The sequence below is a fragment of the Vitis vinifera genome, chromosome 2, assembly GCF_030704535.1.
Source record: "Vitis vinifera cultivar Pinot Noir 40024 chromosome 2, ASM3070453v1".
In the NCBI taxonomy this organism is placed as follows: domain Eukaryota; kingdom Viridiplantae; phylum Streptophyta; class Magnoliopsida; order Vitales; family Vitaceae; genus Vitis; species Vitis vinifera.
This window is the reverse complement of record NC_081806.1, coordinates 5,453,543-5,479,885: the sequence shown is the minus strand read 5'-3', so window position 1 is coordinate 5,479,885 and position 26,343 is coordinate 5,453,543. Positions and strand designations below refer to the sequence as shown.

Sequence of the window (26,343 nt, the reverse complement as noted above, 5' to 3'; positions counted from 1 at the left end):
ATCCAAGAAAATAAAAGGAAAAGGGTGGTCAACTTGGGTTGGCCGCCAAAGTTCCACCATTTATCCCAAATGCTCCACCCACAATTGTAGCTAATCATTTGGCTCCCTCAAACTAAGTAGAATTTCAATTTAAAATTCAATCTGATTAATAAAAATTCGTTAGCCAAAATCAAGGGTTTGGCAAGGGTGGTTGTGAAGCTATCTTACGTTGCTATCTTTCTTGTCGAGAAGTTACTGACCCATTAAAAAAACAAACTTAAAAGCATTTACAAAATTAGAATGAGGAGTACTCATCTTGGGGATATTCTGGGCAATTAAGGTGGCAGTGACGATGAGGTTTCGTTTGAATTCTTGGGAGAAAGAAAAGGTAGGCCCCTTGATACAAGCAAAAAATTAATTGATGACGAAGCGTGGCTCACCCATCTCATCTAAATATACAATTATACAAACACATCAATACATGCTGAAAGCGAAGTTAATTAACGAAGACTTGTAGCCAAGACGGCCTGGTATGCAACCTGCGTGCAAAATATCACCTCAGGGTCCCCTCTTCAATATTCCCATCATAACGAACAGGTATTGTTAAGCCACCTTAATTTAGACCAGGCTTTTCTATCTCGTTGATTTAAGTTCTACCCATCTTGCAGTCATCTTTCTTGCCCTAAGGACTGGACCCGGGTCAGACAGTGTGGTTCACGGTTCACCCACCATTAGGTCATCACCAAAAGTCAGAATCTCAAATGAAAAGGGGCACAAGGAAGAATCTTCTTAGCTTTCTCACCATGCGTATATTTGCATCGATCTTATCTCAACTAAGTTGTTGGATTAATTTAATTGTTTTACGTGACTCGTTTGAATCAAATAAAGCGTCCCCATAGTTGGGCAAGTTGAAACGGCACAAATCCTAAAGAGATTGACTAACTGTATCATGTTTCCAGTTTTCAGTTATGTCACCTTCTTCTTTCTTCTCCTTTCCTTCTCTTGCTTTCCCGCCAGAATCATACCGGACTATTTAACTGAATTAACCGTCGATGGCCATAACGACACGTGGCGCTTTTTCGAGAGGTTCCTCGATACCGGGAAGGGAAGCCAAGTCAGCGGCATGTCGGAGCTCAAAAAGTACTTTCAACGTTTCGGCTATCTTCCGGTGCCCAATACGAATTTCACCGATGTTTTCGATTCCCGGTTCGAGACCGCTGTCATCATGTACCAGACAAAACTTGGCTTGCCGGTCAGCGGAAAGCTCGACTCGAAGACGATCACCGCCATCGTGTCCCCAAGGTGCGGCGTCAGCGACACGACGCCGCTGGAGGACGTGCACGAGACGCGCCACTTCGCGTACTTTTACGGAAAACCCAGGTGGGCTCGCGTGCCTCCTATGACCCTCACCTACTCCTTTTCGCGGGAGAACATGATAGAATCCTTGAACTCGTCGGAGATGAAATCGGTGTTCGAACGAGCGTTCTCGCGGTGGGCATCGGTTATCCCGGTAAACTTTACGGAGACCGAGGATTTCGGGTCAGCGGACATAAAAATAGGGTTCTACTCTGGGGATCACGGCGACGGAGAACCGTTCGATGGCGTGCTTGGAGTGCTAGCGCATGCCTTCTCGCCACAGAACGGGAGGTTCCACTTCGACAGAGCTGAAACGTGGACCGTTGATTTCGAATCTGAAAAGTCAAGGGTGGCCATAGATTTGGAATCGGTGGCAACCCATGAAATTGGTCATATACTGGGCCTGGCCCACTCTTCAGTCAAGGAGGCAGTGATGTACCCAAGCTTGAGCCCACGGAGAAAGAAAGTGGACCTCAAGCGTGATGACGTGGAAGGGGTCCAGGCTCTCTACGGACCAAACCCGAACTTCAAGTTTAGTTCTTTGATGGAGTCCGACATTTCTTCAAATCGAGCCGTTGGATTACAAATCCGACCATCAAGGTGGGCCACCACCTTGGTGGTAGTGGTGGCTTTAATATTCTCTTTGTGGACACGATGACATACATAAACGCGTGATTTATATATATATATATATTTTTTAATTATTTTTCACTTCTGTAATTGTAAAAATATTCACACAAAAAGAATGTAAAAGTATTTTTTTATACTAAACAAATAATTTGTTTGATTATTATTTGACGTTTTACTGTTTTAGGCGGACTTGTGGGAAGTTTTCAAGGGCACGAAACAATGAAACAGGACGAGGACTTGGAAAGGTAAAAGGGGAAAGTGGAAAGCGGTTGACCCACATTGATTGCTAAAGAGACTTACAATTGAAATGGGCCGGTATGAGGCCCGTTCAAAGTGCTCCAATTACTTTCATTCGTTTTTTGATTTGAAGTGAAGTGGACAGATCCACTCATATTATTTTGAAAAGAAAAAAAAACGTGATTTTAACAAATATTTTTTAAAAATATAGCAATTTACCAAATATTTCCGATTCTACCGCGATGAATATTTTTATTCTCTATAAGTAATTATAGCTTTTCCTAATTTCTCAATTTCTTTATATTTTCATAACATCAATTGAAAACACGGTTTTCCCAAAGTCTTATACAAGAATATGAAACATTTTCAATTTATTTTTTATGTTTTTAAGTATTTTTTTTAAAATAAAATTATACTTTTAAATAAAATATTTAATTGTCATACTTTATTTTCAAACGTTCACTTATTTTTTAAAATAAGTCACGGAGACAAAGGAAATAATCAATATATATATTTAATAAAAACATCATATCTATAGAATAAGCTCTCAATAAACTTTTTTTTTATCAAAAAATTAACTAACCCATTTTTATGCTAAAAAACGTTTTCAAGCAAATTTTAAAGACATATAACTGTTTTCGAAAATAATTATGAAAAATATTATTTGAGAATTTTAATTTTTTTGAAGAACAAATATTTATTTAGAAACTTAAAATTTTTTTAACTTATTTTTAATATTTTTAAAAATAAATTTTTTACCTAATATTTTTTTTAATTATTCTATATATTTGTATAATTATTTTTAAAATAACCCTAAAAAATAAATAAAAACAACTAAATAATATTTTTTTAAATACCATGTTTTTCTATTTTTAAAAATAAAAATTAGAAAATAGTCTTTACTTACCAAATTTGTAAACAAACTCTAATATTTTGTTTTCACATCATTTGTTTTTATCTTTTAGTTTTAATTTTATAATGAATAATCAAAAGAGATAATATTTATCTTAAATTATTATGATTACTTGAATGGATTTTTTTTTTCTTTAAGGCGATGTGATTAGATCATTAATTTATTTACATTTTTTAAAATACTTGTATAATATTATTCATAATATTTATAGAATTATTCCAACAAATTAGAAGTTTTTTAAAATCTAAAATCAACCAAATCCAAACTCTCTGAAATTAAGATTAATAAAATTTACAAATTTCCCATCTAAAATTAATAAAATTAGCATTTTTTAAAATTAAAATTATTAAAATTGAAAAGATTTTTTAACAAAACATAAATAAAAATTTATTTTATTAAACCTTATTTTTAATAAAATTAAATTTCAAATTTATTGCAGGATCCATGAAATTGATGACGACAAGGGCTAATAAAATTTATTTTTAATAAAATTTTAAAAATTATTTTATCGGTGATCTTGGGTTGATAAAGTAATAAAAATGAATTTAAATTTAGTTTTGTATTAAAAAAACATTGGGGGTAAAATAATATTAAAAGGAAAACAAGGGACCCGTTTTTAAATTTTGTCCGAGGCCTCTCATAATAGTGAGCCGCCCCTGTTTCTGCTAAAACCCTAAACCCTAACTCGTTTAGCCGGAAGACTCAATTGGTGATTGGAGCTTTGAAATTTTTTTCAGATCTTCTTCTGTCCTGTAATGGCGTCTTCGTGCAACAGATTTGTTAGCAGAGCATCGCTATCGGCTGTCAAATCCGCTATTAGAGCAAACGGTCGAACAGCTTCAGTCAATAGATCTGCCACTCCGACATCTTCACCATTCCCTCTTCCAAGCAGATCCACTGTATCTCCTCTCCGTCGATTCTCTTCATCCAGGTCACTGAACCCTAACTCTCTCTTTTCCCCCTTTTTTGCTCGGTAGTCTATCTTTGGTTGCTCAGAAAACGTGGGAAACGGATAGGAAGCGAAGTTTTGAGTTTCCGTTATAAGTTGTTTTCAATTTAAACAAGGATTTAAGATCCTTTTTTTTTTTCATTTCTCCTTTCCTTATATTTTCATACATTTTCTCAGCAACAAAAAAGCACAACTGAAAGCGCTAGATTCTGGAAATCAAATCTCTCTCTTTACTTTTGCTTGGTACTTGTTTCCCCTGTCCAATCTTCTCTTCATGTTCTGTTTAAAAAATGAAAAATTTGCTCCGGACTTAGTTAAGTGGACAATTTAGTTTCTAGTGTCCCAAACAATGAAGAATTTCAGATCTTGTTACCTTTATTTGACAACCAAAATAATCAAAGTATTAAATTTGTATGTTTTCTGGATTCAGCCTTAGATATTGATTTTGTAGCATTTCGTTTGTTTCATCAATAGGACTAGAGGGGAACTCGGATGCATTCAGTCTCTGTTGCCACTCCACAGTGCAGTTGCAGCAGCAAGAATGACATCATGTCTGAGCTCGACATCAAGGAGTTGCAAAGCTCTTTCTCAGGGTACACTCTGCCGTACCTCTCCCGGCCTCTAGTAGTGTTATTTTATTTTTTAGAGTGTGAGTCTTTGCTTCTTCTCTTACTGTAAATATGCTTTCGAATGTTTAACTTATTGCCTAGTCGTTATTTAGAGTGTTTGTCCCATGGAGTGTCTGATTTCATGCATTCCCCACAGAAATTAAAGGCCTATAAATAAAACGTGGGTTGAAAATAAGGCTGTTATGTACTTACATATTAAAGTTTGTTAAAATTTGATTATTTGAGCAATTAGTCTGAAGCTAGTAAGAGTGAGTTCCGGAATTTTTTAGTTTGTTAGGGGAAAAATACTCAGCAGTGAAAAATTGCTGGAGACACATTATGTGTCATCCTTCTTGGCGGGGTAATGCCAAGAATTGTGTTACTAACTTACATTCTCTTGGAGGTTCTCAGAGCTGTGCATTAGCCATTAGGATGGATAGCATCAAGAAAATACATAAGGGGGAAAACTGACAAGTTGGGACTTCCATCTAAAACACAATATAAAACAACTTGTAAAAGATATCAATTGTGTAAATTACTGCTCTCATACTACAATGGGTGTTTTTTGTTCCAATCTCAATGTGGGCAATTGTTCATAGTAAAAAATAAGGAAGTTATGCTACTTGTAAAACTGTCCAAGTTGATATCTTTGTCTATGTGCAACATTCCTAAACCTTTGATTAATGTTGATAAAGTCATTCAACTTAGCCATGATATTGAAGCAAAGTTGAAGTTTCAAAACCTATTCTAATTAGTTTGATGCTTAGGTTTTAAATTTCCTTCATCTTCCTTGAACTAAGTTGCAGATAAATGTGGCAAGGTTTAAAACCTTGAGTACTCCAAGCACAGACCATGCCTATTATTAAAAAAAAAAAAAAAAAGAAGAAGAAAAGAAAGAAAAAGGGAAAAAGCTCCAAGCATAGACCATGACTTGGGTTTCTTATTCATGTCCATGCAATACAACTGCTTCACAAGTAAACTAATTGGGAAATGGTTTGGGGTAAAAGTGCATTGGTGGGGGTATCTAGCAGAATCTGATTGGACTATTTGGTTCCTGCAGGCACATGAGTTCCCCATTGCTTGAAAGAAATAAACTGGGATTTTACAGGACCTGCCAATTAAGCGTCAATATCAAGTATGAATATGCCGTTAACAATCTTAAAAATGTTTTTTATATTGGATGGAGGAAGCCAAACTTGTATCTAGAGTTTCTATCAATTTCCATACATTTTAGTTATATTCTTTATGCAATTTATCAGGAAGAGTACAAGGCACTCTTAAATGTAAAACATGGGAATTTCTTTTGCTTCTTGGAAATTAATGGCATGCCATGAGATGCTCTACTTTATTTTCTATCTTTTGAATTATTTATTTATGGTATTAAATCTCAATGCTCATTCAGGAGAAGTTATTAGTTTTGGTGCTGGATGGACCCTCCATATTTTCTGTTTTATCAATTTCAACTATTATATCAATAATAGATACACATTCTTTCATGAGAAAGTTCAGGAATACTATGTTCTCTGTATCTATCTTATTTTTAGGTGTATTTGTTCCAGAATTATTGAAAATGTGAATCTTCAACTGAGGAAGATAAAATAAGATTAAGTTTTCATATTCATTATCATTTGTATTATAAGCTTTAAATTTGTGCACCTCGTAGTTATAGGTCTAAATCAGCTCGTTCAAGATCTTGTTTGAGCTTTGGTAAGATAATATTTTAGGGAGCTGGGTGGAACTTGGAGAGGAAAGCTCATCTTGTCAAATGGGAGGTGGTGTGTGGGGATAAGGAGAAAGGGGGGCTTGGAATAAGGAAGCTAACCCTTGTGAATAAAGCTTTACTTGGCAAATGGATTTGGAGATTCGCTTGTGATAAGGAGGCTCTATGGAAGCAAGTGCTGGTGGCAAAGTATGGTCAAGAGGACTACGGATGGAGGACCAAAAAGGCTGTGGGTGCGTTTGGGGTGGGGGTTTGGAAGAAGATTTTAAAGGAATCTGGCTGGTGCTGGGAAAACTTGGCGTTCAAAGTGGGGAAAGGCAATAAAATTAGGTTTTGGACTGACACTTGGTGTGGGGATATAGTGCTGTCCCAAAGGTTCTTGCACCTCTACATCTTGGCAGCTCATAGAAACGCGACAGTTGAAGAAATGTGGGACCAGAATTTTGGAGAAGGAGGCTGGAATTTGAGATTTATTAGGGATTTTAATGATTGGGAGGTGGAGATGGTAGGCAATTTGCTCCAGGTGTTGAGGGGATTCAGGATTACTTGGGAGGAAGATTCGGTTTTTTGGAAGGGAGGGGGAAGTGGGCAGTTTAGAGTGAAGGAAGCTTACAGCCGGTTGGATAGGCCTTTGGAGGTCGTCTTCCCGAAAAACAAAATTTGGGTGGAGAGAGTTCCAACTAAAATTATGTTTTTTGCGTGGGAAGTCACTTGGGGGAAGATATTGACTCTTGATAGGCTCCAGAAGAGAGAATGGCAGCTTCCCAACCACTGTTTTTTGTGTGCTTGTGAAGAGGAAAATGTGAACCACATTCTTATACATTGTACAGTGGCCAGAGTGCTGTGGGATTTAGTTGGGGTTCAATGGGTTTTTCCTAAAACTGTAAAGGGGGTTTTATATAGTTGGGGGGGGGGGTGCTTTTGTGGGGAAAAAAAGAAAAAAGCTTTGGAATTCCATTCCGTTATTTATTTTTTGAATGGTTTGGAAGGAAAGGAATAGATTAGCTTTTAAAGGGGGGGGGGAGTTAGCAATTCAGAGGCTTAAATATTCTTTTGTATGTAACATTTGGGGTTGGGCTAAATTGTATATGGGTGAGGAGCCGCATTCCCTTATAGGATCCTGGAGTGGTTAGCCTCCAGTTAAGGGGTGGTGAGTTTTTGGTCCTTTTTGCTTGTAAGGCCTTAGCTGCCTTGTATACGTCCTATATACTATGGGGCTTTTTTGCCTTCTTTGAATGAATTCTGTGCTTACTTATAAAAAAAAAAATATGGGATAAGCATTAATAATGTATTGGCCTTTAGAGCAAAACAGAAAGTGTCAGAACGTTTTTATGTCTTCCTGTTAGGTAACCTTTATCATGGTATGATCCATATTGTCTTGATAAATCTTTAGATGTCTGGATTCTGATGCAAATGGTGAATTTTAAAGGGATGTTACAACTCTACACTGGCATCTTACCCAATAACTGCACTTTTCCTGATTATTCCTCTTACTTAAATGTTCTAAGGGACAAAAGGAGACTGTAACAAACAAAAACATTAAACATTATACCTGTATCTGCATATATCTAATGGCATTTTATGTGAAAAAGTGAAAATATGACCTGCTTCTAAACCTTTATTGGATGCAGCAATAGAATCTTGTGTAGTTTTCTTACTATACAAATATGATATTCTATTGATCATTACAAACATTCCCATTAAATGCTGAAGGGACGTCTTGATTTGTACAGTGGCTCAGGTTTAAAGAGAGCTTATGAGGCAATAAGCCAGATTCTTGAAGTTCTTTGTTTTAGTTTTAAAATGTTGCACATTGAATAATTGTATGTAAGTTAAAAAGAATACTATGGTAACAGAACTACTCCTTTTCCCAGATGGAATTGATGGTACGTGAGACATGCCTGGAGGTGGGCCCTGTCATTTATCCTCAACATGCCTTAGAATCATTTCTACAATCTTTAGATCATATTTCATTATTCATCATTAATAGAATACCTTGTTTAGCCATCTATACAATCTTCTGGAGGCAAATTATATGAATAATAGTGAATTAAGGTTTAGGTTTAAATATGAATCACATTGTGTGTCATTGGTTTGTCAAACTGCTTTACCAATGCAGCTCTTGTTTTTATTTTTAATTTTTTTGATGAATCATATTTTCTCTGATTTGAATCTTTGTATTGTTTGTTGCATTAGAGCTTGGTCTGTCAGTTCCGAGGTGACTTTGACCATTGCGTGAAGGAAAGTTAATCCTGCTGTGATTGGAAATGCAAGGTTTTGTAGTTCTTCCTGACAGATTTCTCCCAGTTTATAGAAACTGCTCGAATCCTAAGAGGCAGTAAACCTGATTTTTGATTATTCCCGGATCCAAGGAAGATGTTCCATGAGAAATAAGTGGGGGTGAAGGAATTGCTTTGTTTATTACTTAAATATGTTTAATTGGCAAAATTTTCTACATTTTCTTCCATAAAATCCTGTTATATCTGCCTGATATATTTGATTTTTCCTTTTGCTTGGATTTTTCCATTGTGGGTGTGTTGCAACAGATGCCTACTCCCCACCGCCCTGCGCCCACCCCTCCCCCGCCCCGCCCCGCCCCGCCCCCCCCCCCCCCCCCCCCCCCCCCCCCAGCTGAAACATTTAAATACTTTTGTTTAAGCAATGCTTGATATTGAGGCCTTTGACCAGAACTGGCAGTTGTTAGAGCTTGATTTCAATAAAAGATTAGATGCCTTAGGGCATACCACTTCTCCAAATCCCACCATTCTGTTCTAAACCCTGAGCTCAGTATTTGCTTTTGATTGGAATGTTCAAAGAAATTCATCTTTGATTTTGGTCTTTGTCCCAATGTTTCTGTATACTACTTACCACTGAAGTATAATGTCACAGACAAAGAGGCCTTCCTAGATCTTCACCAGTTTATAAATTTTATTCCTTTTCTCTTAGCCCTGTAATGATTGGAGGAAGATTACCATGGTTATATCAAACTTTAGGTTGGCCAGGCATTATGGTTTTGCTATAAACTCTGATGAATGGTAAGTGTTATGAAACCCAACATCTGAAACATGCTGTATCTTATGGTTTCAAGCACTTCTTAGGGCCTTTTTTTTTCCGTTTAATCAACTCTAATCATATAATCTCTTGAATTTTTAGTAATTATAAGAATAAATTTGTTTTTTCTCTTATAGAAGTTTCTTTATACATGAAATTGGATTTGATGAAAAATAAGGGAGCTCTTACTTCTAAGATTCTGAAAGCTCAATTCAAATTTAGATTGTTTTTTGGCCCTAAAGAAAAATTTTGTTGAAAGCTAAACTTTCACAGAAGAAAATTTAGTAACTTTGGTACCTTGAGAAAGTCAAAATTGGGCATTGGGAGTTCACCCGTTTGGCGGTTTCTTGTCCTAAGCGTTGTTCTTGTTCAAAGAGTAAGGACAGCATGGATTTGTCCGATTCAATGTCTCCAAAATCAAAGGCAGTGTGGGGGATTTCTCCATTGCAACACAGCGCTGGTTAGTGGTTTGGGTGGCCAAGCATTGGATTTGTGGTCTATATCTCTCAAGCATCAGCATGCTCCATTTGTTGTCTTTTAGAGGAACAAATTACAAGAATACCATTTTGTTTGTTTCAAAAAGCAAAAGACGGCATTATGCATTTTCTCCATTTCCTAGTGTCAAGCCTTGAAAGCCTCAGCTTTGTCTCAATGACCAAAAGCATTGTTGGCCTTTCTCCATTCCTATGTCTTTTACTCTGCTTTACAACCTCTGTTTCTTTGTCTCATCATCCAAACAAACCCTTGTGTTTATCGCGCTTCTTGGCTCAAGCATCTAACCATAGTGCTGCGTTTATATGCAGCTTTCGGCTTTCTTTGTTCCTACTTCCCTTGTTTCCATGCAGCAAGAATCAGCATTTACCTCCTAATTGTCCAAACATAGATGAACCCTCCTTTTGGGTTAGGTAAACTCTTCACTTCCCTTTTTTTTTTTTTCCTGAATTTACAAATGAAACCATTTTCATTAACATTGAACATTTGATAATAGAAGTTTAAAGTTACGACTAAACTTAATTCTCTCCATTAAAAACACATTTGATTTCTGCTCTGCCAATTTCTGCGATGGTCAGTCTCCTCACGGAGCTCATCATATGGGGATGGTAGATTCTTGAAGGTTATGTTTGTTTATGGAAAATTTGAAGAAAAATGCAAGGGAAAGAATATGGAGAAGAAAAATAGAAGGAAAATAAAAGAAATAAATTATTTTTATAAACTACTTCAAATTCATTTTATTTATTTTAATTCTTCAAAAGAAAAATTAAATAATTTGAAAATGTGTAAGTTTTTAACAAGTTTTAATTGTATTTGGAAAGTAACATGTCCCATTAAGCAGGGTAAAGTAAAAGCGCACCCAACTCATTTTTCACACCCTTGTAGTTGACCATGTTGGCAATTTGGATTTTATAGTAAAAGAGATGCCGGTAGTCATTCCATCATGGATGAAGCTGGGATCACATTTTCCACCTCAATCCAGCTGCAGCCAGCTCCTTTTCTCACCCCTCTCTCCCTCATCAGCTTCCTAACTACACTGACATCTCCCCATTTCCCATAACATGCATACATGTTAGACATCATCACATACACAAACTCATTATGACCCTCCAATTCAATCACCTTCGCAGCTGCAACTTCTGCAACGTCCAAATCCCCACAAGCTCCACATGCACCAAGCAAAGATCTCCAGACCAGCCCATATGAGCTGAATCCCAGTTCGCATATCATTCGCTCTGCCCTCCAAACCTCACCTCTCTGTCCCATAAGCCGAATCATGGAGCAACAGTGCTCAGCTGTTGGTTCAATCCCATGGTCTTTTATCATAGACTCAAAGTACTGGATGGCAACCTGTAATGGAATTTGATTATGTGAACATGCCAATAGAACATTAAGGAATGTAATCCCATCGGGTTTCAAGTCCCTTTCAGTTTTCAACTGCTTAAACAGTTTGATCACCTCAGTGAAGTTGCCATTGTGAGCAAAGCCAGAGATCATTGCATTCCAAGTTACCAAATTCTTTCTGGGTAGTGACTGAAACAACATTTCAGCATTCTTTACCTGCCCGCATTTGGAGTACATGTCAATGAGAGCACTCCCAACAACTATAGACTCATCCAAGCCACACTTTATAGTGCAACAATGGATCAACACCCCCCATTTTAAGGCCGCCAGACCTGCAATGCCACTCAAAATGCTTGAAAATGTGAACCGATCCATTTCAATGTCTTTCGACTGCATTTTGCTAAAGAAGTCTAGAGCTTCCCATGAAAGATCCCGGTTTACATATCCGGTTATTATTGAATTCCATGAAGATGAATTCGGGCTTGGCATACTCGACAAAATCTGAATAGCATCTTCTATGTTGCCAAACTGTGCAATGCCATTGATCAATTCATTATATGAGATTGTATCAGGTTCAGGCATCTGCCTCAAATAACTGAATGCTTGTTCAAGTTTTCGGTTTCTGGCACTTGCAGATATAACTGTATTCCATGAAATAATGTCCTTATCAATTATGCTATCAAAGACCCGAATAGCCTCTTGCACATACCCACATTTTCCATACATGTCAACCAAGCAATTCGCAACAACGACACTCCACTCTAGGCCAGACTTCACAATTTTGGAGTGAATTGACTCGCCAAGCCGCAACAAACTTAGATGGCCACATGTAGCTAATGCGGCAGTGAATGAGAAGGCATCCGCGCAAATATCAGACCTCTCGAGCTTAAGAAACAAACCCAGTGCCGCGCGAAACTGCCCAGCATGTGCATACCCAGAAATCAAAGAATTCCAAGACACTACACTGGGTTCAGGAATTTCAACAAACACATTGTGCGCGTCTTTCAGTGACTCAATTCTAATGTAAAAATTGAGGAGGGCTGTGGAGACAAAGACATTGGAACCAAACCCAGATCGCAGAATATAGCTATGAAGCTGCTGGCCGAAAGGGATCAAGCCCAGGTTGGTTGAGGCTCGGACCAAATGGAGTAGAGCATAGGCATTTGGTTTGGTGCCAGAATTAATCACTCCAGAGGCCTCGGATAAGGCAATCTCAGTTCTGTTGCCACCTTGGGTGAGTGCCCAAGTGAGATTGCTCCATGCTTCAGACTCTCCCTCTTTTTGGGGGGAAATTCTATGTACATGGTTTGCATGACTGTGCCTAAGAATAAGCTGATGGGACTGGTTTTGATTTTGCAGGCACTTTTGGACTAACTCTGAGAAAGATCTTTGCATAGCTTTGGAAACCTTAACATTGTAACATTAGCTACGCTTTCACTATCAAAAAGACTATGTTTATTCTTTCATGCATTCATTTTTGTGGGTTATGGTCAAAATGTTACCCTAATCCATCAAAAAAATAATGCTTGCACATTTTTTCCCTTTTTAAAGTGTAATAGCATCGCTATTAAACCACGGGTTGTGTTATTGATTGTCATAAAAAATTTAATCTATCCTTATGAACAACAATTAGTTTTTAAATAAGATAATCAAACCCGATTCAACAAATAATATTAGAGTCAAGGTCATCACAGCATCATCTTAGAGGAATTATTACAATGTCACTTTTAAATCAAAGGATGGAGGATAGGCCCATAGAGTCGGGACCAACGTTTGCCCATCCTCAAAGTCGGAACCAACATTTGTCTTTTTCTTGACTTTTTTTTTACTTCGTGGATACTCAATTGTAATTAGCCATTTTAAAATGCATTGTCTACTCAACCAACCAAGTTTTAACGTGCCCTGATTAAACGTGAACAATCAGGTAAACAATCTGATTGCTGGGAATTCAACGAAACTAGTTGCGTTGAAGCAACCTTATGAGGGAGAGACATCATCACCTACCACTCAAGGCTAACAGTCCACCGAGTCTTGCACTCTTGCCTTCTAAGGAAATATCGATGGGCGTGGTGCATCTAGATTTTGACGGTCGGCAAGAGGTGAAGATAGATACAAAATGAAAAGAAAGGGTAGAGTGTGGAGACCATGTTTCTTGGTTTACCATTCCTGCCTTCCAAGTCATTGCCACTTCCATGGTGCTTCAAAGAATGAAAAGCATCCCCCTTTTCTTCCCCAGCCGGGCAACCATTCCTTTTCAAGGGTTTGGTTTGGGTTTTGAAAAATATACCAAAGGTGGTATCCTCTATATATTTTTCGGTCTCATAATTTGTTTCCTTGTCAACTGATGTAAAAGTTTGATAGATACCAATTCGATATTTTAATATTTTTCGATGATTAAAGTTACAATAACATCACTACATTTTCAAATACAATTTTAATTTATTAAAAGAATTACCTTAAAGTCAAGGCCTTTTTATTATAATTTAATGTTAATATTAAAGAATTGAGATGGGAGATAAGGGGGAAGGAAAAAAACAAGAGGTGACGTTGGACATTTAGAAACTTCCATTTGATTGTGCACAATAAAGGAGCCAACTCAACGTGACTCATGTTACCTCCTCCCACTACCTTGCTTTTTGCTAGTGTGATATTTGGAGGATACCTTTTTTTTTTCCTTCCATTTTCCTAATGCTTTTTCTTTTAAAATGGTTATATTTCATCGTCTTATTTATCACATTTTCTTTTGCTTAAAAAAGTTTTTATTTTTTTAAAAATAAAATAATTATGTTTTTATAAAAGTCTAACTAGCTTATAAAAAGGAAATATAAACCTTTTTTTAACATGAGTTAATTCTCTATAAGAAAAGGAAAAGATAAAAAGATTATTCTCGATCATCATAAACGCCTTCATCAATGCAATGTGATATGTTTATTTATTTATCTTTTGACTCAAAATGAGAACATATTTGAAAAAGAATCTTGATCAAAGTGTTTAGATTTCAACCAAAAGGATTTCTTAATGTTTTTTTTTTTTTTTTCATCATAGTTATTTCACAAAAACGTATCACAATAAAGAAGACGGGGAACAATCACACCTTCTAAAAATAAATATCCATTTCCTCTTAGTAATGGTAATTAATTTTAATTAAAAAATAAAAAATATTTTTTAGACTATACAAACTTCCCATTCTTAAAACTCCCAAATAAAATAATAATAAAAGATCAATTACAAGAGTATCATGTTGCCTAATGGGTCTTTAAATCATGCATGTGAAGTGAAAATTTAATTAGGTGACATGAGGTTAGAAGTTATGAAGTTATTGTTCTTGGTCACGTGCGAGTACGGAATTTCCCAAAAGGCAACAAGTGGCATTGACCTCATAAAAACGAAGATGTCATAGTGCTGATTTTGAGGGTGAGCAAAATAAATAAATAAAGGAAGAAGATGAGAGAGGAGAACGGAGGATGGGAGGAGTAACGGGGGAAGGTTGAAAGGTGAAACCAAAGTTGAATGTAAGACCCCACCAAACATTGGTAAATGGCAACCTTAGAAAAGGGGGCAGGAAGCGAACGGGAGGGCGAAGACTGGTAGAGAGGGGAAAGAGGTGCCACGAGTATTAGTTCTACTTCAAAATAGAGAAAGGCAGTTGGATATTGAAATTTGGCGCACAGGACAAACACGACTCCCCAATAAACCTTTCTTATTTCCTTGCAAACCCACCATAACCCAGAAGAAAAAAGGAAGGAGGAGGAGGAGGAGGAGAGGGGTAGCGTGTTGCATGCATGCAAAGACCAGGGTAGAAACAAGGAAGGAGGACTGGGTGGGTGGGAAGAAGAGATTAGTGATGGAGCTGCCAAAGAGGGAGATGCTTGAGGACTTTGCAGTGATAGGGGGTTTGGTGGGGGTGCAGGTTGTGTATGCAGGCAACGCATTGGTGCTGAGTTATCTCATGTCCGTTGGCCTCAACCCCCTCTCCCTTGTTGTCTATTCTGCTTTTGCCACCTTCATTGTCCTCACTCCTCTCTCCTTCTATTTTGAAAGGTACCCTATTCCCTCCCCCTTTTTCTTTTCCATTTTCCCTCTGCAAAATGTTTGAGGGAATGGGATTAATTGATCTCCATGATGCAGGAGTAAATGGCCCAGCAGAATCAGCTGCAAGTTATGGATTCAGCTGATCTTGATTTCCTTCACCGGGTATGGGAATTCCGTGTTTCCCTACATTTTGGTGGATATATTGGGAATAAAATTGATGAGTTTCTGTAGTTTTGTCCAAAAATTTGTGGAGAAAAAACAAAATCCTCCAGGACCTTTCAATCTTTTTTCCAAAAATAAAGGTATTTCTTCTGTGGCTTCATTGTCCTAAGGAGGCATGGGAATCTATAAATTTCAATTTCCCCTGTAATTTATTGGCTCAATGGAAGTAAATGGCTTCAAATGCCAACAGGGGGAGATGGATTACACTACCATTTCTCTATTTTCTTGCATCTTTCTAAAATTGATGCTATATTTACCCAAAAAATAATTTGAAAAAATTGATTGAAAGTTAGGTATCACTCCAGTTCTAGACTTCTAGATCCTGTAGGTACTGCCTTCTTTCAGTGTGGTCTGAAAAGAGAAAACTCCTGTGACTGCTAGAAACAAATATTTCAAGAAATTGAGGAAAAGGAAGCACAATTTCACATGTAACTCAGTCTAATCACAACCCATCTGAGAGACACCTGGTTAGTCTTAGTTCACCTCACGTATTCTGTAGAGGGAAATTTTCAACCAGTGGGGGCCCAATTTGCTTTCTGATGATTTCATAATTGTCTTTTAACTGGTAATTTTTTGCCTGGAGTATGGGCCATTATGCCAAGCCAGGTGCCCAAATCTCAAGGTTCTCAATACCTGCTTTCCTCTTCTTCACAATGGACAGATAAGACAACTTGTTTGGTTTATGGGAAAATTGCCGGGGAAATAGCAAAAAGAGACTGTCAAATGTGCATATCCATAGATGATGTCATAAACATTAGAGAAGAAATCTTGAAGAGATTTTCTTAATTCCCGGCCTTGTTTGATTGCCTAGAAACTATAATTGTGAATATTGTGTAACTATTATTGAAATGGTTGTAAAACATATTTAGTTGTTCCATCAAACCAATGATACTGATTTAACAGTAAGAATCGTAGCACAGCATGAGGCTGATGTTTCTATCGTATTTGATTTTCAGGGTAACTTTGTTCCAATCTCTCTTCTTAATGGGAATTGAGAAAACCTCACCTGCAATTGCTACAGCAATGCCCAACCTCGCTCCTGGACTCATCTTCATCATTGCTTGCAGTTTTAGGTATTGTATTTAACTTTCCATTCATGGTAATATGAAACACTAGCTGAGCCCCTGAGGATGGGCCGTTTGCCTCTGATTTTTTTTCACAATTTTTTGTAGCTTAATTAGTTGAAACTACTTTCCTAAAAACAAACTTTGAATTCTTCTGTATGTTATACATATAAGCCAAAATAATTTTTGCTGTGGTACCATTTTATATCCATAATGGCATAACAAAATCTGCAATGTCTCATGCAGGCTAGAGAAAGTTAACATATCTTGTATGTACAGCCAAGTCAAGATCATAGGCACTCTTTTGTGTGTGGTTGGTGCTGTTGTGATGAGCCTTTTGCACAGCACCACAGAAAAATCATCAAAACTATCAGAAATAATCTTCAATGAAGAAAAGATTGTCGGTTGCTTGTATCTCTTGGCAGCCGTCTTCACTTTATCTAGTAATGTTGTGTTGCAGGTAGCTTGACTAAGCCATGTGATGATGAGAAAAAGGTCTAACTTTGTAATTTTTCTTAGTTCTTTTTAATTTCCAACTGTGATGTTACACAGGCTACTACTTTGGTTGATTTTCCCGCACCGATCTCCTTGTGTGCCATAACATCGATAATCGGCGTGTTTCTAACTATGATCGTTGAGTTCCTGCAAAATCACAAGTTTGATACTGGCTGGCCCAACTTGAGTCTTCGTGACATTGTCTTTTATTCTCTACTGGTAATTTCAACTTCCTCTTCAACCCCCATCTCCTTTTTGCTTTTTTAGGATTGTATGTGTGTGATCAAAGTTTATTCATGTTTGGATGGACAGGGAGGCAGTGTGAGTGGACTATGTGTGAGCTTCAATGGGTGGGCAATGAAGAAAAGAGGGCCAGTTCTAGTGTCCATGTTCAGCCCCATTGGAACAGTCTGCTCTGTAATCCTCTCTGTTATGACCCTAGGAGAGTCCATTTCCATTGGAAGGTATACATACATATTTGGGCTTTCCTAAATTTCCTTACTGACTCAATTACAAGTAAAAGTGATAAAGTTCGATACGATTCACCAACATGACTCGAACCCAACACGCTTTCATGGGTTTGAGTTGAGTATAATCATATTTAGGTCAAATTTATGTCGACATGTATAACCCATTTAATAAATAAGTAATTTTTGGGTTATCATACATAACACAAATTTGATCCGAATTGACCTATTTAATAATTGTATTGATTAACTTAACTATAACTTTAAACTATTTAACCTATATTTGACTCATTTTAAATTTGTTTTCAAGTAAATAGGTCAATTGAGTTCTAAATTTGTTTGATGGAGATATTAATCATGTAGATTTATATAAGACCCAATCCAACCTGATTATTAAATGGGTTACTAGGTTATGACGTATTACATGTTTAATGATTAAGTAGTATTTGAGTTTATGTTTTTAATACGATTATTATTTGTATTGAGTTTGTGTTGCACTATATAGTAGAATGCTTCGACACGAATCCTCTTTCACAAATTACCACCCTTAATTACAAGCTCTAATTGCTGATTCTGTTGGTGCAGCCTCTGCGGTATGTGCCTCATGTTCACCGGCCTCTACTTTGTGCTGTGGGCTAAAGGGAAAGAAGGATTCCAGGTCGGTGAGACCTTGGAGCCGGAGCCGGAGCCGGAGCTGGAAAATGATGTAGAGAAGCCTCTCTTGGGTTAGAATTCTCATCACTTGTTGGCCTCAACCTTAAGTTTCTTGACTGTTGGATTATGAAATCTGAACAAGGAAAAATAACTTTGTGCATGAAAATAGACCATACATAATTGGTTTCAAAGAGTCATGGGGCCAGTGCAGACCAGCGGTCCTTCCAACACGCAAGATGGATGAAATTGATTGGCTTTGAATGTTCAAATACTCTATGGAATTGGAAGTTGGTTCAAGTGTTATGTAAATATTTCAAATTTCTGGTATTTGAAAATCTTAATAACCAAGTAATCAAGAAAATGATTGCAGACTTGTGGGGTGGGGTGGGGTGGGGTTCATAGGCGATAACACTACCAACATTGCCACTATTGAAGAGATTCAGATACAAAAAATTGACAAAATTTAGGGAAAATACCACCGAGATATGAAATCTTATACAGTAATATGTCATTTATGATTGAAAGAAGAAAAAGGCTTTTAATAAATAAAAAATTAGGAACTTGGTCATGATAAATTCTTAGGTCTAGAAATTCATTTTGGACCACCAAACCTTTTCAAACTATATATATATATTTTTAAGAATAAAAAAACTTGTACCAAATAATAGATGTCCGGAGATATTGGGCTGTTTGGTGACTATTTTTTAAAATAATTCTAAAAAATTGATTTTTGAAAACTGTTATTTGATTTTTATGAAATAAAAGTCTATTTAAAAATCTAAAATGTTTTTAATGAAGTGTTTTTTATTTTTAATCATTTTATATGTTTATATAATTATCTGTTAAAATCATCATAAGAAAACAAGTGAAAAGAACAGAAAACAAGTAAGAGATATTTTTTGAAAACACCTTATTTTTTATTCTTAAAAATAAAAGATAAAAAATAGTTTTTGAATATCAAACATGTTTCTTATGTTTTTTGTTTTGAAAAATAAAAAACTATTCTAAAAAATTGTTCCCAAAGAGACCCCATTATTTCTGCTCCTCTTTTATCAAATCATCCATTTTATTTTTGTATGTTTTTGCCCATATATATTTTAATCCCAATAATTAAATATTTTAAAATTTACAAGAGAATTATATGATATATTATTTCATTTCTTTAAATTACAATTTGAAATTTTAAGCTATGGAAAAATAATATATTTGATTATGACAGGAAACTAAAGCCTAATAATGAATTATTTAGCTTATTGGTTTAATAATGAGTCAAAATCCTAAATTTTTTTCTCGAATTTTGGCTGGTATCCTCTTCACGGACGTTGAAGAGTCGTTGTCCATGTGAGCCATGAGATGAGACATGGGCTTTCGAGCCATAAATAATGAGCCCAACCCATTCCACGAAATGGGCCCAATCCACCAGAACGTGAAAATAGCGTTGGTGGGTTGTGCAGCCGAGTCCGCGTGGCCCACCCCCAAAAGTCCTTTTCTTTTGGCCATCCATTGGAGTAGAAAAGTGGAGTCATCTGCACATCCCCTCACCCTCCATACATCATCATCTTCTGATAATGCCTTCTCTTCCCAAACCTCAATCATGTCAAATTATTTTCTTGTTTTTCAATTTTCAAAACCCATTTCACCTTCTTCAATCACGTCATTTTCACTTATTCCCCCCCATCCCTTTTTTTTTTTTTTTTTTAATTCTCAAAGTAAAAATAAAATAAAATAAAAAAAAGTACTTATTTGTTTTTGAAAAGTATTTTCAGAAATATGAGAGTGGGCAAAAACTCTGATGCTTTGGACAAAAACAACTTTACAGAGGTGACCCACATCTGGAACAAGCCAGAGCAGCTTAAATTGGAATGGGTTTGCCTCCCAAATCTGTTTTTTTTTTTTTTTTTTCAAAAATGCTTTTTATCATAATTATGAATTAATTTTTAGATACTTTTCCATGCCTCCATCATTTTAGTATTGTTCTCTGTCGGCACATTGGGCCCTCCTATTCAAAGATTCTACTTCCGAGCAGGGAGAGTAGAGTATAATGATATAATCCACAAAGTAATTCAAATTTAAATTCCAATTTAATAATTAAATCATACATATTTTTTATATTAAGAATAAATTGGAGAGGAAGGAGTGGATATCATTGGGAGAAACGAATATCGAGATGGCGAGGAAGCGCGTGGAAGAGGGGGGAGGGGCGCGTGGGGGAAGGGAGGGAGATGGCTCTCCATGCACACAGATAACGTGTAATATTGAAGCTAAGGTACTCACCACATTGTACTTGCAATTGTGCTGCGCTGCTTGTACCTTTCACGTTCTCTCTAGTCTCAGCCTCTCCCCTCGAGATGCGTGTACTGCAGTCGTTTTTCCTATTTTTCTTTTAAAAAAAATTGGGTTTTAATTTTTTTTAAAAAAAAAAACTAATGTGGATGTGTGTGTGTGTGTGAGTGCGTATTTGTGAGTGGATCTGGTAAATGGGCTCATTCTACAATTAGTGGGTTCTGATCGGTCACAATCACAATCACCTGCCATTTTGGCATTTAATCTCCAGCCCACCCTTTGTTTAATTAATGGTAGTAACCGCTATCGCGAATTAATTTCCAAATTCATATCTATTTCTATTTTTTAAATAAAAATAAAAATTGAAAAGAAAAAAAAAAAAAAAAAAGAGATGGTATTAATTATGGGCGTGACAAAAGGAGCGTGGGTGAGTGGGTGGTGGTGTGCTATAAACTAAGCCATACCAAAAAGCACCGGCCGGCACGCTAAAGCTTCTTACTCTTACAGTTGGCGCATTTCAAATATCAGTAAGTATTCCTATGTATTTTTATTTTTTTTATTTTAATTTTTGCTTAATCTAAAAATGGTATATCCAACTCAGAAAATGGTCATGGGAAGACATATTACTGAGATAAACCGGGTCTGGCTGCATGTTGCCTGTCTGTCTTTCTCCCTTCATCAACTCACAGATGCATTTGTTTGTTTTTGGAAGTATTTAAAGCATTTTAGTAATTGATTTTGAAATATTTTAAATAAATATTTACAATTTTTATTTTTATTTTAGTTTATTGTTTATATTTATGTATATATATATGTCAAAAGAAAAGCATTTTTGGGTTGTGTGTGTCCTCTGGTGGTGGAATGCTTGTCACCTACTCCTTTTTAAGTTCCCAAATCGCTTGATACTTCTCAAGCTGTGTCTCTTTTCCCCCAGAGACTGCAAAGCTCTGATCTTTGCTTCAATGGAGAAGCACAAATGCAAGCTCTGTTCAAGGAGGTTCTCCAGTGGCAGAGCTTTGGGTGGTCACATGAGGTCTCACCTAGCCACCCTCCCCATTCCTCCGAAGACCCCGCAACACAGTGACCGGACCGACCCTGTTTCCTCTTCCTCTTCCTCTTCTTCCAGTGAGGAAGAAGAGGAGGGGGAGGAGCAAAGATCAGAAGGAGAGGAGAAGGCTCTGGCTTATGGGTTGAGGGAGAATCCCAAGAGGAGTTTTAGATTGGCAGATCCTGAGTTTTCGTTCGCTGTGGATGCTGGGTCTGTGGTCCAGGACCGCGAGAGCGAGACCGAGTCCAGGAACCCAACTCGGAGGCGATCCAAACGAGCTTGGAAACTGGGTGTGCCCAACCAGGGACTGGATTTGAAGAAACCTAAATTGGGAAAATCGGAGACCACCGAGTCGCCGACTGAGCCGGAGCCGGTGAGTTCAGTTTCCAACACTTGGCCTGAAGAGGATATTGCTATGTGCCTGGTGATGCTTTCGAGGGATACGTGGACCAGAAGCGATGAAGATCAAGACATTAAAGATGAAGAAGAAAGATCAGTTGATGAAACATGCAAGAAGGTGTTCTCGTCCTTTGAAGCATCCCCAGTTGAAAAAGTCGTGAACAAAGCCAGTAAGAAGAAGATCAAAGCCTGTTTTGAAGACGAATCAAATCCAGAAAACGGAGGTAATGTGAAAATTTATGAGTGCCCATTTTGCAGTAGAGTGTTCAGGTCTGGCCAAGCATTGGGTGGGCACAAGAGATCACACCTCCTCAATAATTCAACCACCACAACTGCCGCCGCTGCCGCTGCCGCTTCTGCGAATTCTGAGAAATTCCAGAATGGGGTGATAGATCTCAATCTCCCTGCTCCACCTGAAGATTATGCCTTTAGTCAGCACTCTGCAGTTTCATATGCAGAGTTCATTGCCAATACCATAAAATGTTGATGAAATTGAAATTCATAGGTATTGTTAAGATCTGAGACTCTGTTTCTTAGTAATTCTTAGATATAATTTCAATCTTTTTTTTATTTATAGATGAAGGGAGTTGAAGTTTTTTGGTGGGGTGTTCTTTCATTAATTGATTCCACTTTTAGTCACAGAGATGATTGTTTTGTTCTTGGGCCTCCTCATAGTACCAGTACCAAACTGTCCGCCTGCATTTTCTGTTTGATTAATTCTGCTACTGTTTCCAGCTGTTATTGCCTGCTAACCTTCCTCTATGAACAACTCATGAAACTTTCATAATTTATTTTTTATCCCATCATAGCCTTTGTTTGTCTAGTTGGGGAATGGAATGTGGCATCTCTCTCTTGCTTTTAAGCTTATTCTTATAAATATGCAATTTTTTTTATTTTTTTTAACTTTTTGTATAAATACCATCCACCTGCATGCAATGGTATTACTATGCTTCATGCTCTCTATCCCAATGGGTTGTAAAGTAGCATCAAAATGCTTCACAAAAATTTTGCTTTTAACTACTAAACAGTACTCAAAATGGGTGGAGGACTGCATAATTGCATTGCCAAATTGTGTGGTTAAAAACACAAAAAGTGTTTTTGTTTTTAGTTTTTAGTTTTTTAGTTTTTTTTTTTTTTCTTTTAATGTTGAGCTGGAATAACAAGAAGAGAAGGAGATGCGGGCGGAGATGGCAAAGCCATGGCCCATGATTGAAAGTATCAATAGAAAAGGGGCATTGCCATATTCATCCACACGCCGGATCAAAACGACGCGTATCGTGGGGAGTCAGGCGGGGCATTATGGTCCAAGGCACGTGACTGGATTCATGTAACAGTGTCTGGCATGTGTGAGTGGAAGGGTAGAAATGTAATTAGGTGGGACGTGGTCAGCGTGAGTTGTGGCACGCTTTATGTAAAATCTGGGAAGCACAAGAAGCAAAGAGACGGGTGAAGCGGCAGAGGCAAGGCTTTTGGGTCAACTTGTGCTTCTCTGTTTTTCAAGTAGGACCCTTTTCTAAGCTGTTTTTGTTTCTCTCTATGTCATAAATTTTCCTTCAATTTTCTCAATAAACCCTTCTCCTGTTTCTCATTTCCATTCCATCAAATGTGACGCACATTCGGTGGAATGGGAAAGAGAACCGACAAATGGTCAACAAGTATGTGTGCGGCTGGCCGTTCTGACTGCTGTAGAGCGTGAGAAGAAGAAGAAAGAAGAAAAAAGATGGATGGGAAGATGAAAAGAAACAAACAATGAGGTGGCAACGCCGGCTTAGAATGGATATGTGCCGAGGCAAAAGTTCAACAGAGGGAGTCCAAAATGTCTTAAACTTCCCTGTACTTTCCCTCCCATTTCGCCTAACTAACTCACCATGGTCTCACCATCTTTATTAATTCCTGCTTAGTAGTTGCTTACTTGTTATCTTCTTCTATGGCTTGTACCCGTGATGGCTGCCCTTTTGGTCCCTTCAAACTTTAAAAATCCACCACAAATCCTAATGCATGAACCCCCGTTTCTTTGACTCTACACCCTTATCTTAACGTATCTCAAGGACTATAGGAGGAAGTTTTAGGGAAATAACATATAGTTTTTTGATAGCTAATTCCAAAGGGTCCTTGTCTGATACTACTAGAAAGAGGAAATGTTGACGAGGACCACTATCTAACAACCAATGCCCACAAACAGCTCATTTTTGTTACACAGTGAATACAAGTGTGTGGGATTGGACTTTTGGGTCACCCCCAGATCCGGCTTTGAGAATCTGTAGATCCCCAGGTGGGGTTTCTCTGCAACAGGGCTACTAGTCTTTTGAGGTTCATTCACATGATGAGTGACTCTGTGAACACATGTTAGGTAATTGGGAATACACACTAAAAGGGGTTTTGTAGGCTTTGCTTTGCTTTCAGATGATTCAAAGTATATATGCCAAGCTTGTAACATTACCTTCACCTTCCAACTGGGTCTTCACTCTTCACTCTTCACCACCTTCATCCCTGATCCCACCTTTTCTAGTTTTTCTGTTTTACAATTAGCCCACCACTTTTCTTTTCTCTCCTTCTCTCCTCTCAGAATTTTTAAGGGATTAACCTTGATTCACGCCACAAACACCATGATTCCATTCCCCATTCTAGCTCTCGGCATGCCAACTAGTGCCTCGCATGTGACTCACGAGGCTGGAACAGGACCTATGTTGTGGTACCCCCCAATACATCCTTTCATTATATTATACTCTTCTTCCATCAACTAATCAATAATCACGAGTGTCCACTTCAATGAATCAAATCTATAAGGAGAGAGTTCTAGGTGTGGAAAACAACCTCTATGAAATGTATTTTAAAAAAATATATATAAATGTTAAAAACGACATATAATATTTCAAAATAAGATGATTACCTGCCACATTGGCATTATGAAATCATGATTCGAGGTAGGGAGCTTCTTTTTACATTTGGTTCCTGCAATGATTAGTTGGATGGGTTAATTTTGTCAAATAACTTCTTTAGAATAAGATTTATAAAAATAAAAAATAAAATAAAATAGAGGAATTCACTCTAAAAAATATTGTCTTCCCTATCCACTCTCATCTATCCCACATGCCTTTTATCACATCACGATTGGGGAGGAAGTCCAAATAGAAAATCATGATAGAATCATAAACAGAAATATTTTGAAGTTACAAAGATGATTATCAAATCGTTTAATACTATAAAAACTTTTCTCCTATAAAAAAAAACTTATTTGATTAAAATAATATTTGAAAATCCAATTTTTGAAATTTAACCTCCCATCCTTTTTTGATTTCATTTAAATAAAAACGTACTCATCAAAATTTACATGTAAATACTCGAAATGATAAATAATATTTATGTAAAAAAATAGTTATTTTTCAAGAAAAAAATCTTGTAAGGGTTAGATTTATTATGAATTATTTCACCATTTTTAATCAAATATTTCTAAAAAAAATAAGGAGCTATTTAATGAAATTTAAAATTAATATGATTTGGAATATTTAATCAAAACATCAAAAGAAGTTTGAGTAGGCATATGACATAATATTTCTTAATAATAGTAATATTATATTTTTTTATTTTTTTTTATTTTTACATATAAACATGTTACCATATTTTGAAATCATTCCCAAAAATTATTAAATTTCCAAAAAATAAAATAAAATAGTGTGGTTTAGAATTTTCTCCTCATTAATATACTAATATTCATTATTTGACCACCTTCAAAGACCAATCAATAAGCACCCATCTTAATTCAAAACCAAACCAATATTAATATTTCCCATCTTCTAGAATTATTTGGTCTAAAGTCTTCAAAACATAAAAACTAGGGGCCCAATTCCCCATTCCAAACCAACACTGCTAGGGATTTAGAGATTTACTTTTCCAATTTGAATGAGTCCAAAGAGTGCCGAGACACCCAAGACGCTCTCTACCTTATTTAAAATAAGGATGTTTGGTTGTTCCTTGCTTATAAACTCATTAGAATATATGACATGTCTTCCCTCATATCTTATTTTTGTCTCTCTCAATTTGCATAAGACCATCTTTTGCGAAAACACTTGCTATTGTACTAACTACAAATCAAATAAGGTGATTAGATTGAAGATAAACTCATGATTAGATTGATGTACTGACCCACTCTGTGCCCAAGTGAATCATCACGACTTTAAAATGCATTCGCGTGATTAAGAAACTTTTATGTATATAACGTTAGATATCTGATGTGGGACATCACGATTATATTCTCAAATAAAATTTAATCTCATTCTAAACGAAGGTGTGCCACAAAATTAAATTTCCTAGTATTTAATATGTCATTGAAAATTTTTAGAGCATTGATTTAGCACCTATCGAAACCGTGATTTAGGTTGTTAAAAGTACGGTGAAATTTC

General features: G+C 36.7%; 5 protein-coding genes across 12 annotated transcripts; 4 read left to right on the top strand and 1 right to left on the bottom strand.

Moving 5' to 3' along the window:
* The first annotated feature begins 417 nt into the window (after positions 1-417).
* On the top strand, positions 418-2,123 carry LOC100255794 (metalloendoproteinase 4-MMP). Its single transcript, XM_059733729.1, has 2 exons — positions 418-576; positions 648-2,123. The coding sequence occupies exon 2, from the start codon at positions 929-931 to the stop codon at positions 1,991-1,993; it is 1,065 nt and encodes a 354-aa protein (XP_059589712.1). The 5' UTR covers positions 418-576; positions 648-928; the 3' UTR covers positions 1,994-2,123.
* Positions 2,124-3,738: 1,615 nt separating this feature from the next.
* LOC100854766 (protein NONRESPONDING TO OXYLIPINS 2, mitochondrial) lies at positions 3,739-8,910 on the top strand. 8 transcript variants are annotated; one of them, XR_785303.3, is made up of 5 exons: positions 3,739-4,046; positions 4,539-4,657; positions 5,733-5,807; positions 8,267-8,299; positions 8,589-8,750. XR_785303.3 is itself a non-coding variant. In XM_010648733.3 (4 exons), the coding sequence occupies exons 1-3, from the start codon at positions 3,871-3,873 to the stop codon at positions 8,284-8,286; spliced, it is 315 nt and encodes a 104-aa protein (XP_010647035.1). In that variant the 5' UTR covers positions 3,749-3,870; the 3' UTR covers positions 8,287-8,299; positions 8,589-8,750. The 8 variants fall into 8 exon arrangements, 3 of the variants coding, with proteins under 3 accessions (XP_003635355.1, XP_010647035.1, XP_059589708.1); XR_785301.3 differs by having other exon boundaries at positions 3,749-4,046; positions 4,539-4,713; XR_785302.3 differs by lacking the exon at positions 8,267-8,299.
* A 1,736-nt stretch (positions 8,911-10,646) lies between these two features.
* On the bottom strand, positions 10,647-12,795 carry LOC100250609 (putative pentatricopeptide repeat-containing protein At5g47460). The gene has a single exon (XM_003635074.4). It carries the CDS (start codon positions 12,672-12,674, stop codon positions 10,869-10,871), a length of 1,806 nt encoding a protein of 601 aa, XP_003635122.2. The 5' UTR covers positions 12,675-12,795; the 3' UTR covers positions 10,647-10,868.
* A 1,899-nt stretch (positions 12,796-14,694) lies between these two features.
* LOC100243751 (WAT1-related protein At5g47470) lies at positions 14,695-18,540 on the top strand. Its single transcript, XM_059733722.1, has 8 exons — positions 14,695-15,320; positions 15,408-15,473; positions 16,490-16,606; positions 16,844-17,057; positions 17,150-17,311; positions 17,405-17,556; positions 18,145-18,284; positions 18,383-18,540. The coding sequence occupies exons 1-8, from the start codon at positions 15,058-15,060 to the stop codon at positions 18,391-18,393; spliced, it is 1,125 nt and encodes a 374-aa protein (XP_059589705.1). The 5' UTR covers positions 14,695-15,057; the 3' UTR covers positions 18,394-18,540.
* An 884-nt stretch (positions 18,541-19,424) lies between these two features.
* LOC100852790 (zinc finger protein ZAT4) lies at positions 19,425-22,584 on the top strand. Its single transcript, XM_003635081.4, has one exon. The coding sequence runs from the start codon at positions 21,297-21,299 to the stop codon at positions 22,428-22,430; it is 1,134 nt and encodes a 377-aa protein (XP_003635129.3). The 5' UTR covers positions 19,425-21,296; the 3' UTR covers positions 22,431-22,584.
* The last annotated feature ends 3,759 nt before the right edge of the window (positions 22,585-26,343 follow it).

Bases quoted from the DNA above. Each gene is read 5' to 3' on its own strand.
- LOC100854766 (XM_059733725.1), top strand. From the start codon at position 3,871: ATGGCGTCTTCGTGCAACAGATTTGTTAGCAGAGCATCGCTATCGGCT. The intron at 4,047-4,538 runs GTCACTGAACCC...TTTCATCAATAG, and splicing joins CGTCGATTCTCTTCATCCAG to GACTAGAGGGGAACTCGGAT.
- LOC100243751 (XM_059733722.1), top strand. From the start codon at position 15,058: ATGCATGCAAAGACCAGGGTAGAAACAAGGAAGGAGGACTGGGTGGGT. The intron at 15,321-15,407 runs GTACCCTATTCC...TCCATGATGCAG, and splicing joins CTCTCCTTCTATTTTGAAAG to GAGTAAATGGCCCAGCAGAA. The intron at 16,607-16,843 runs GTATTGTATTTA...TGTCTCATGCAG, and splicing joins ATCATTGCTTGCAGTTTTAG to GCTAGAGAAAGTTAACATAT.
- LOC100250609 (XM_003635074.4), bottom strand. From the start codon at position 12,674: ATGCAAAGATCTTTCTCAGAGTTAGTCCAAAAGTGCCTGCAAAATCAA.
- LOC100852790 (XM_003635081.4), top strand. From the start codon at position 21,297: ATGTATATATATATGTCAAAAGAAAAGCATTTTTGGGTTGTGTGTGTC.
- LOC100255794 (XM_059733729.1), top strand. From the start codon at position 929: ATGTTTCCAGTTTTCAGTTATGTCACCTTCTTCTTTCTTCTCCTTTCC.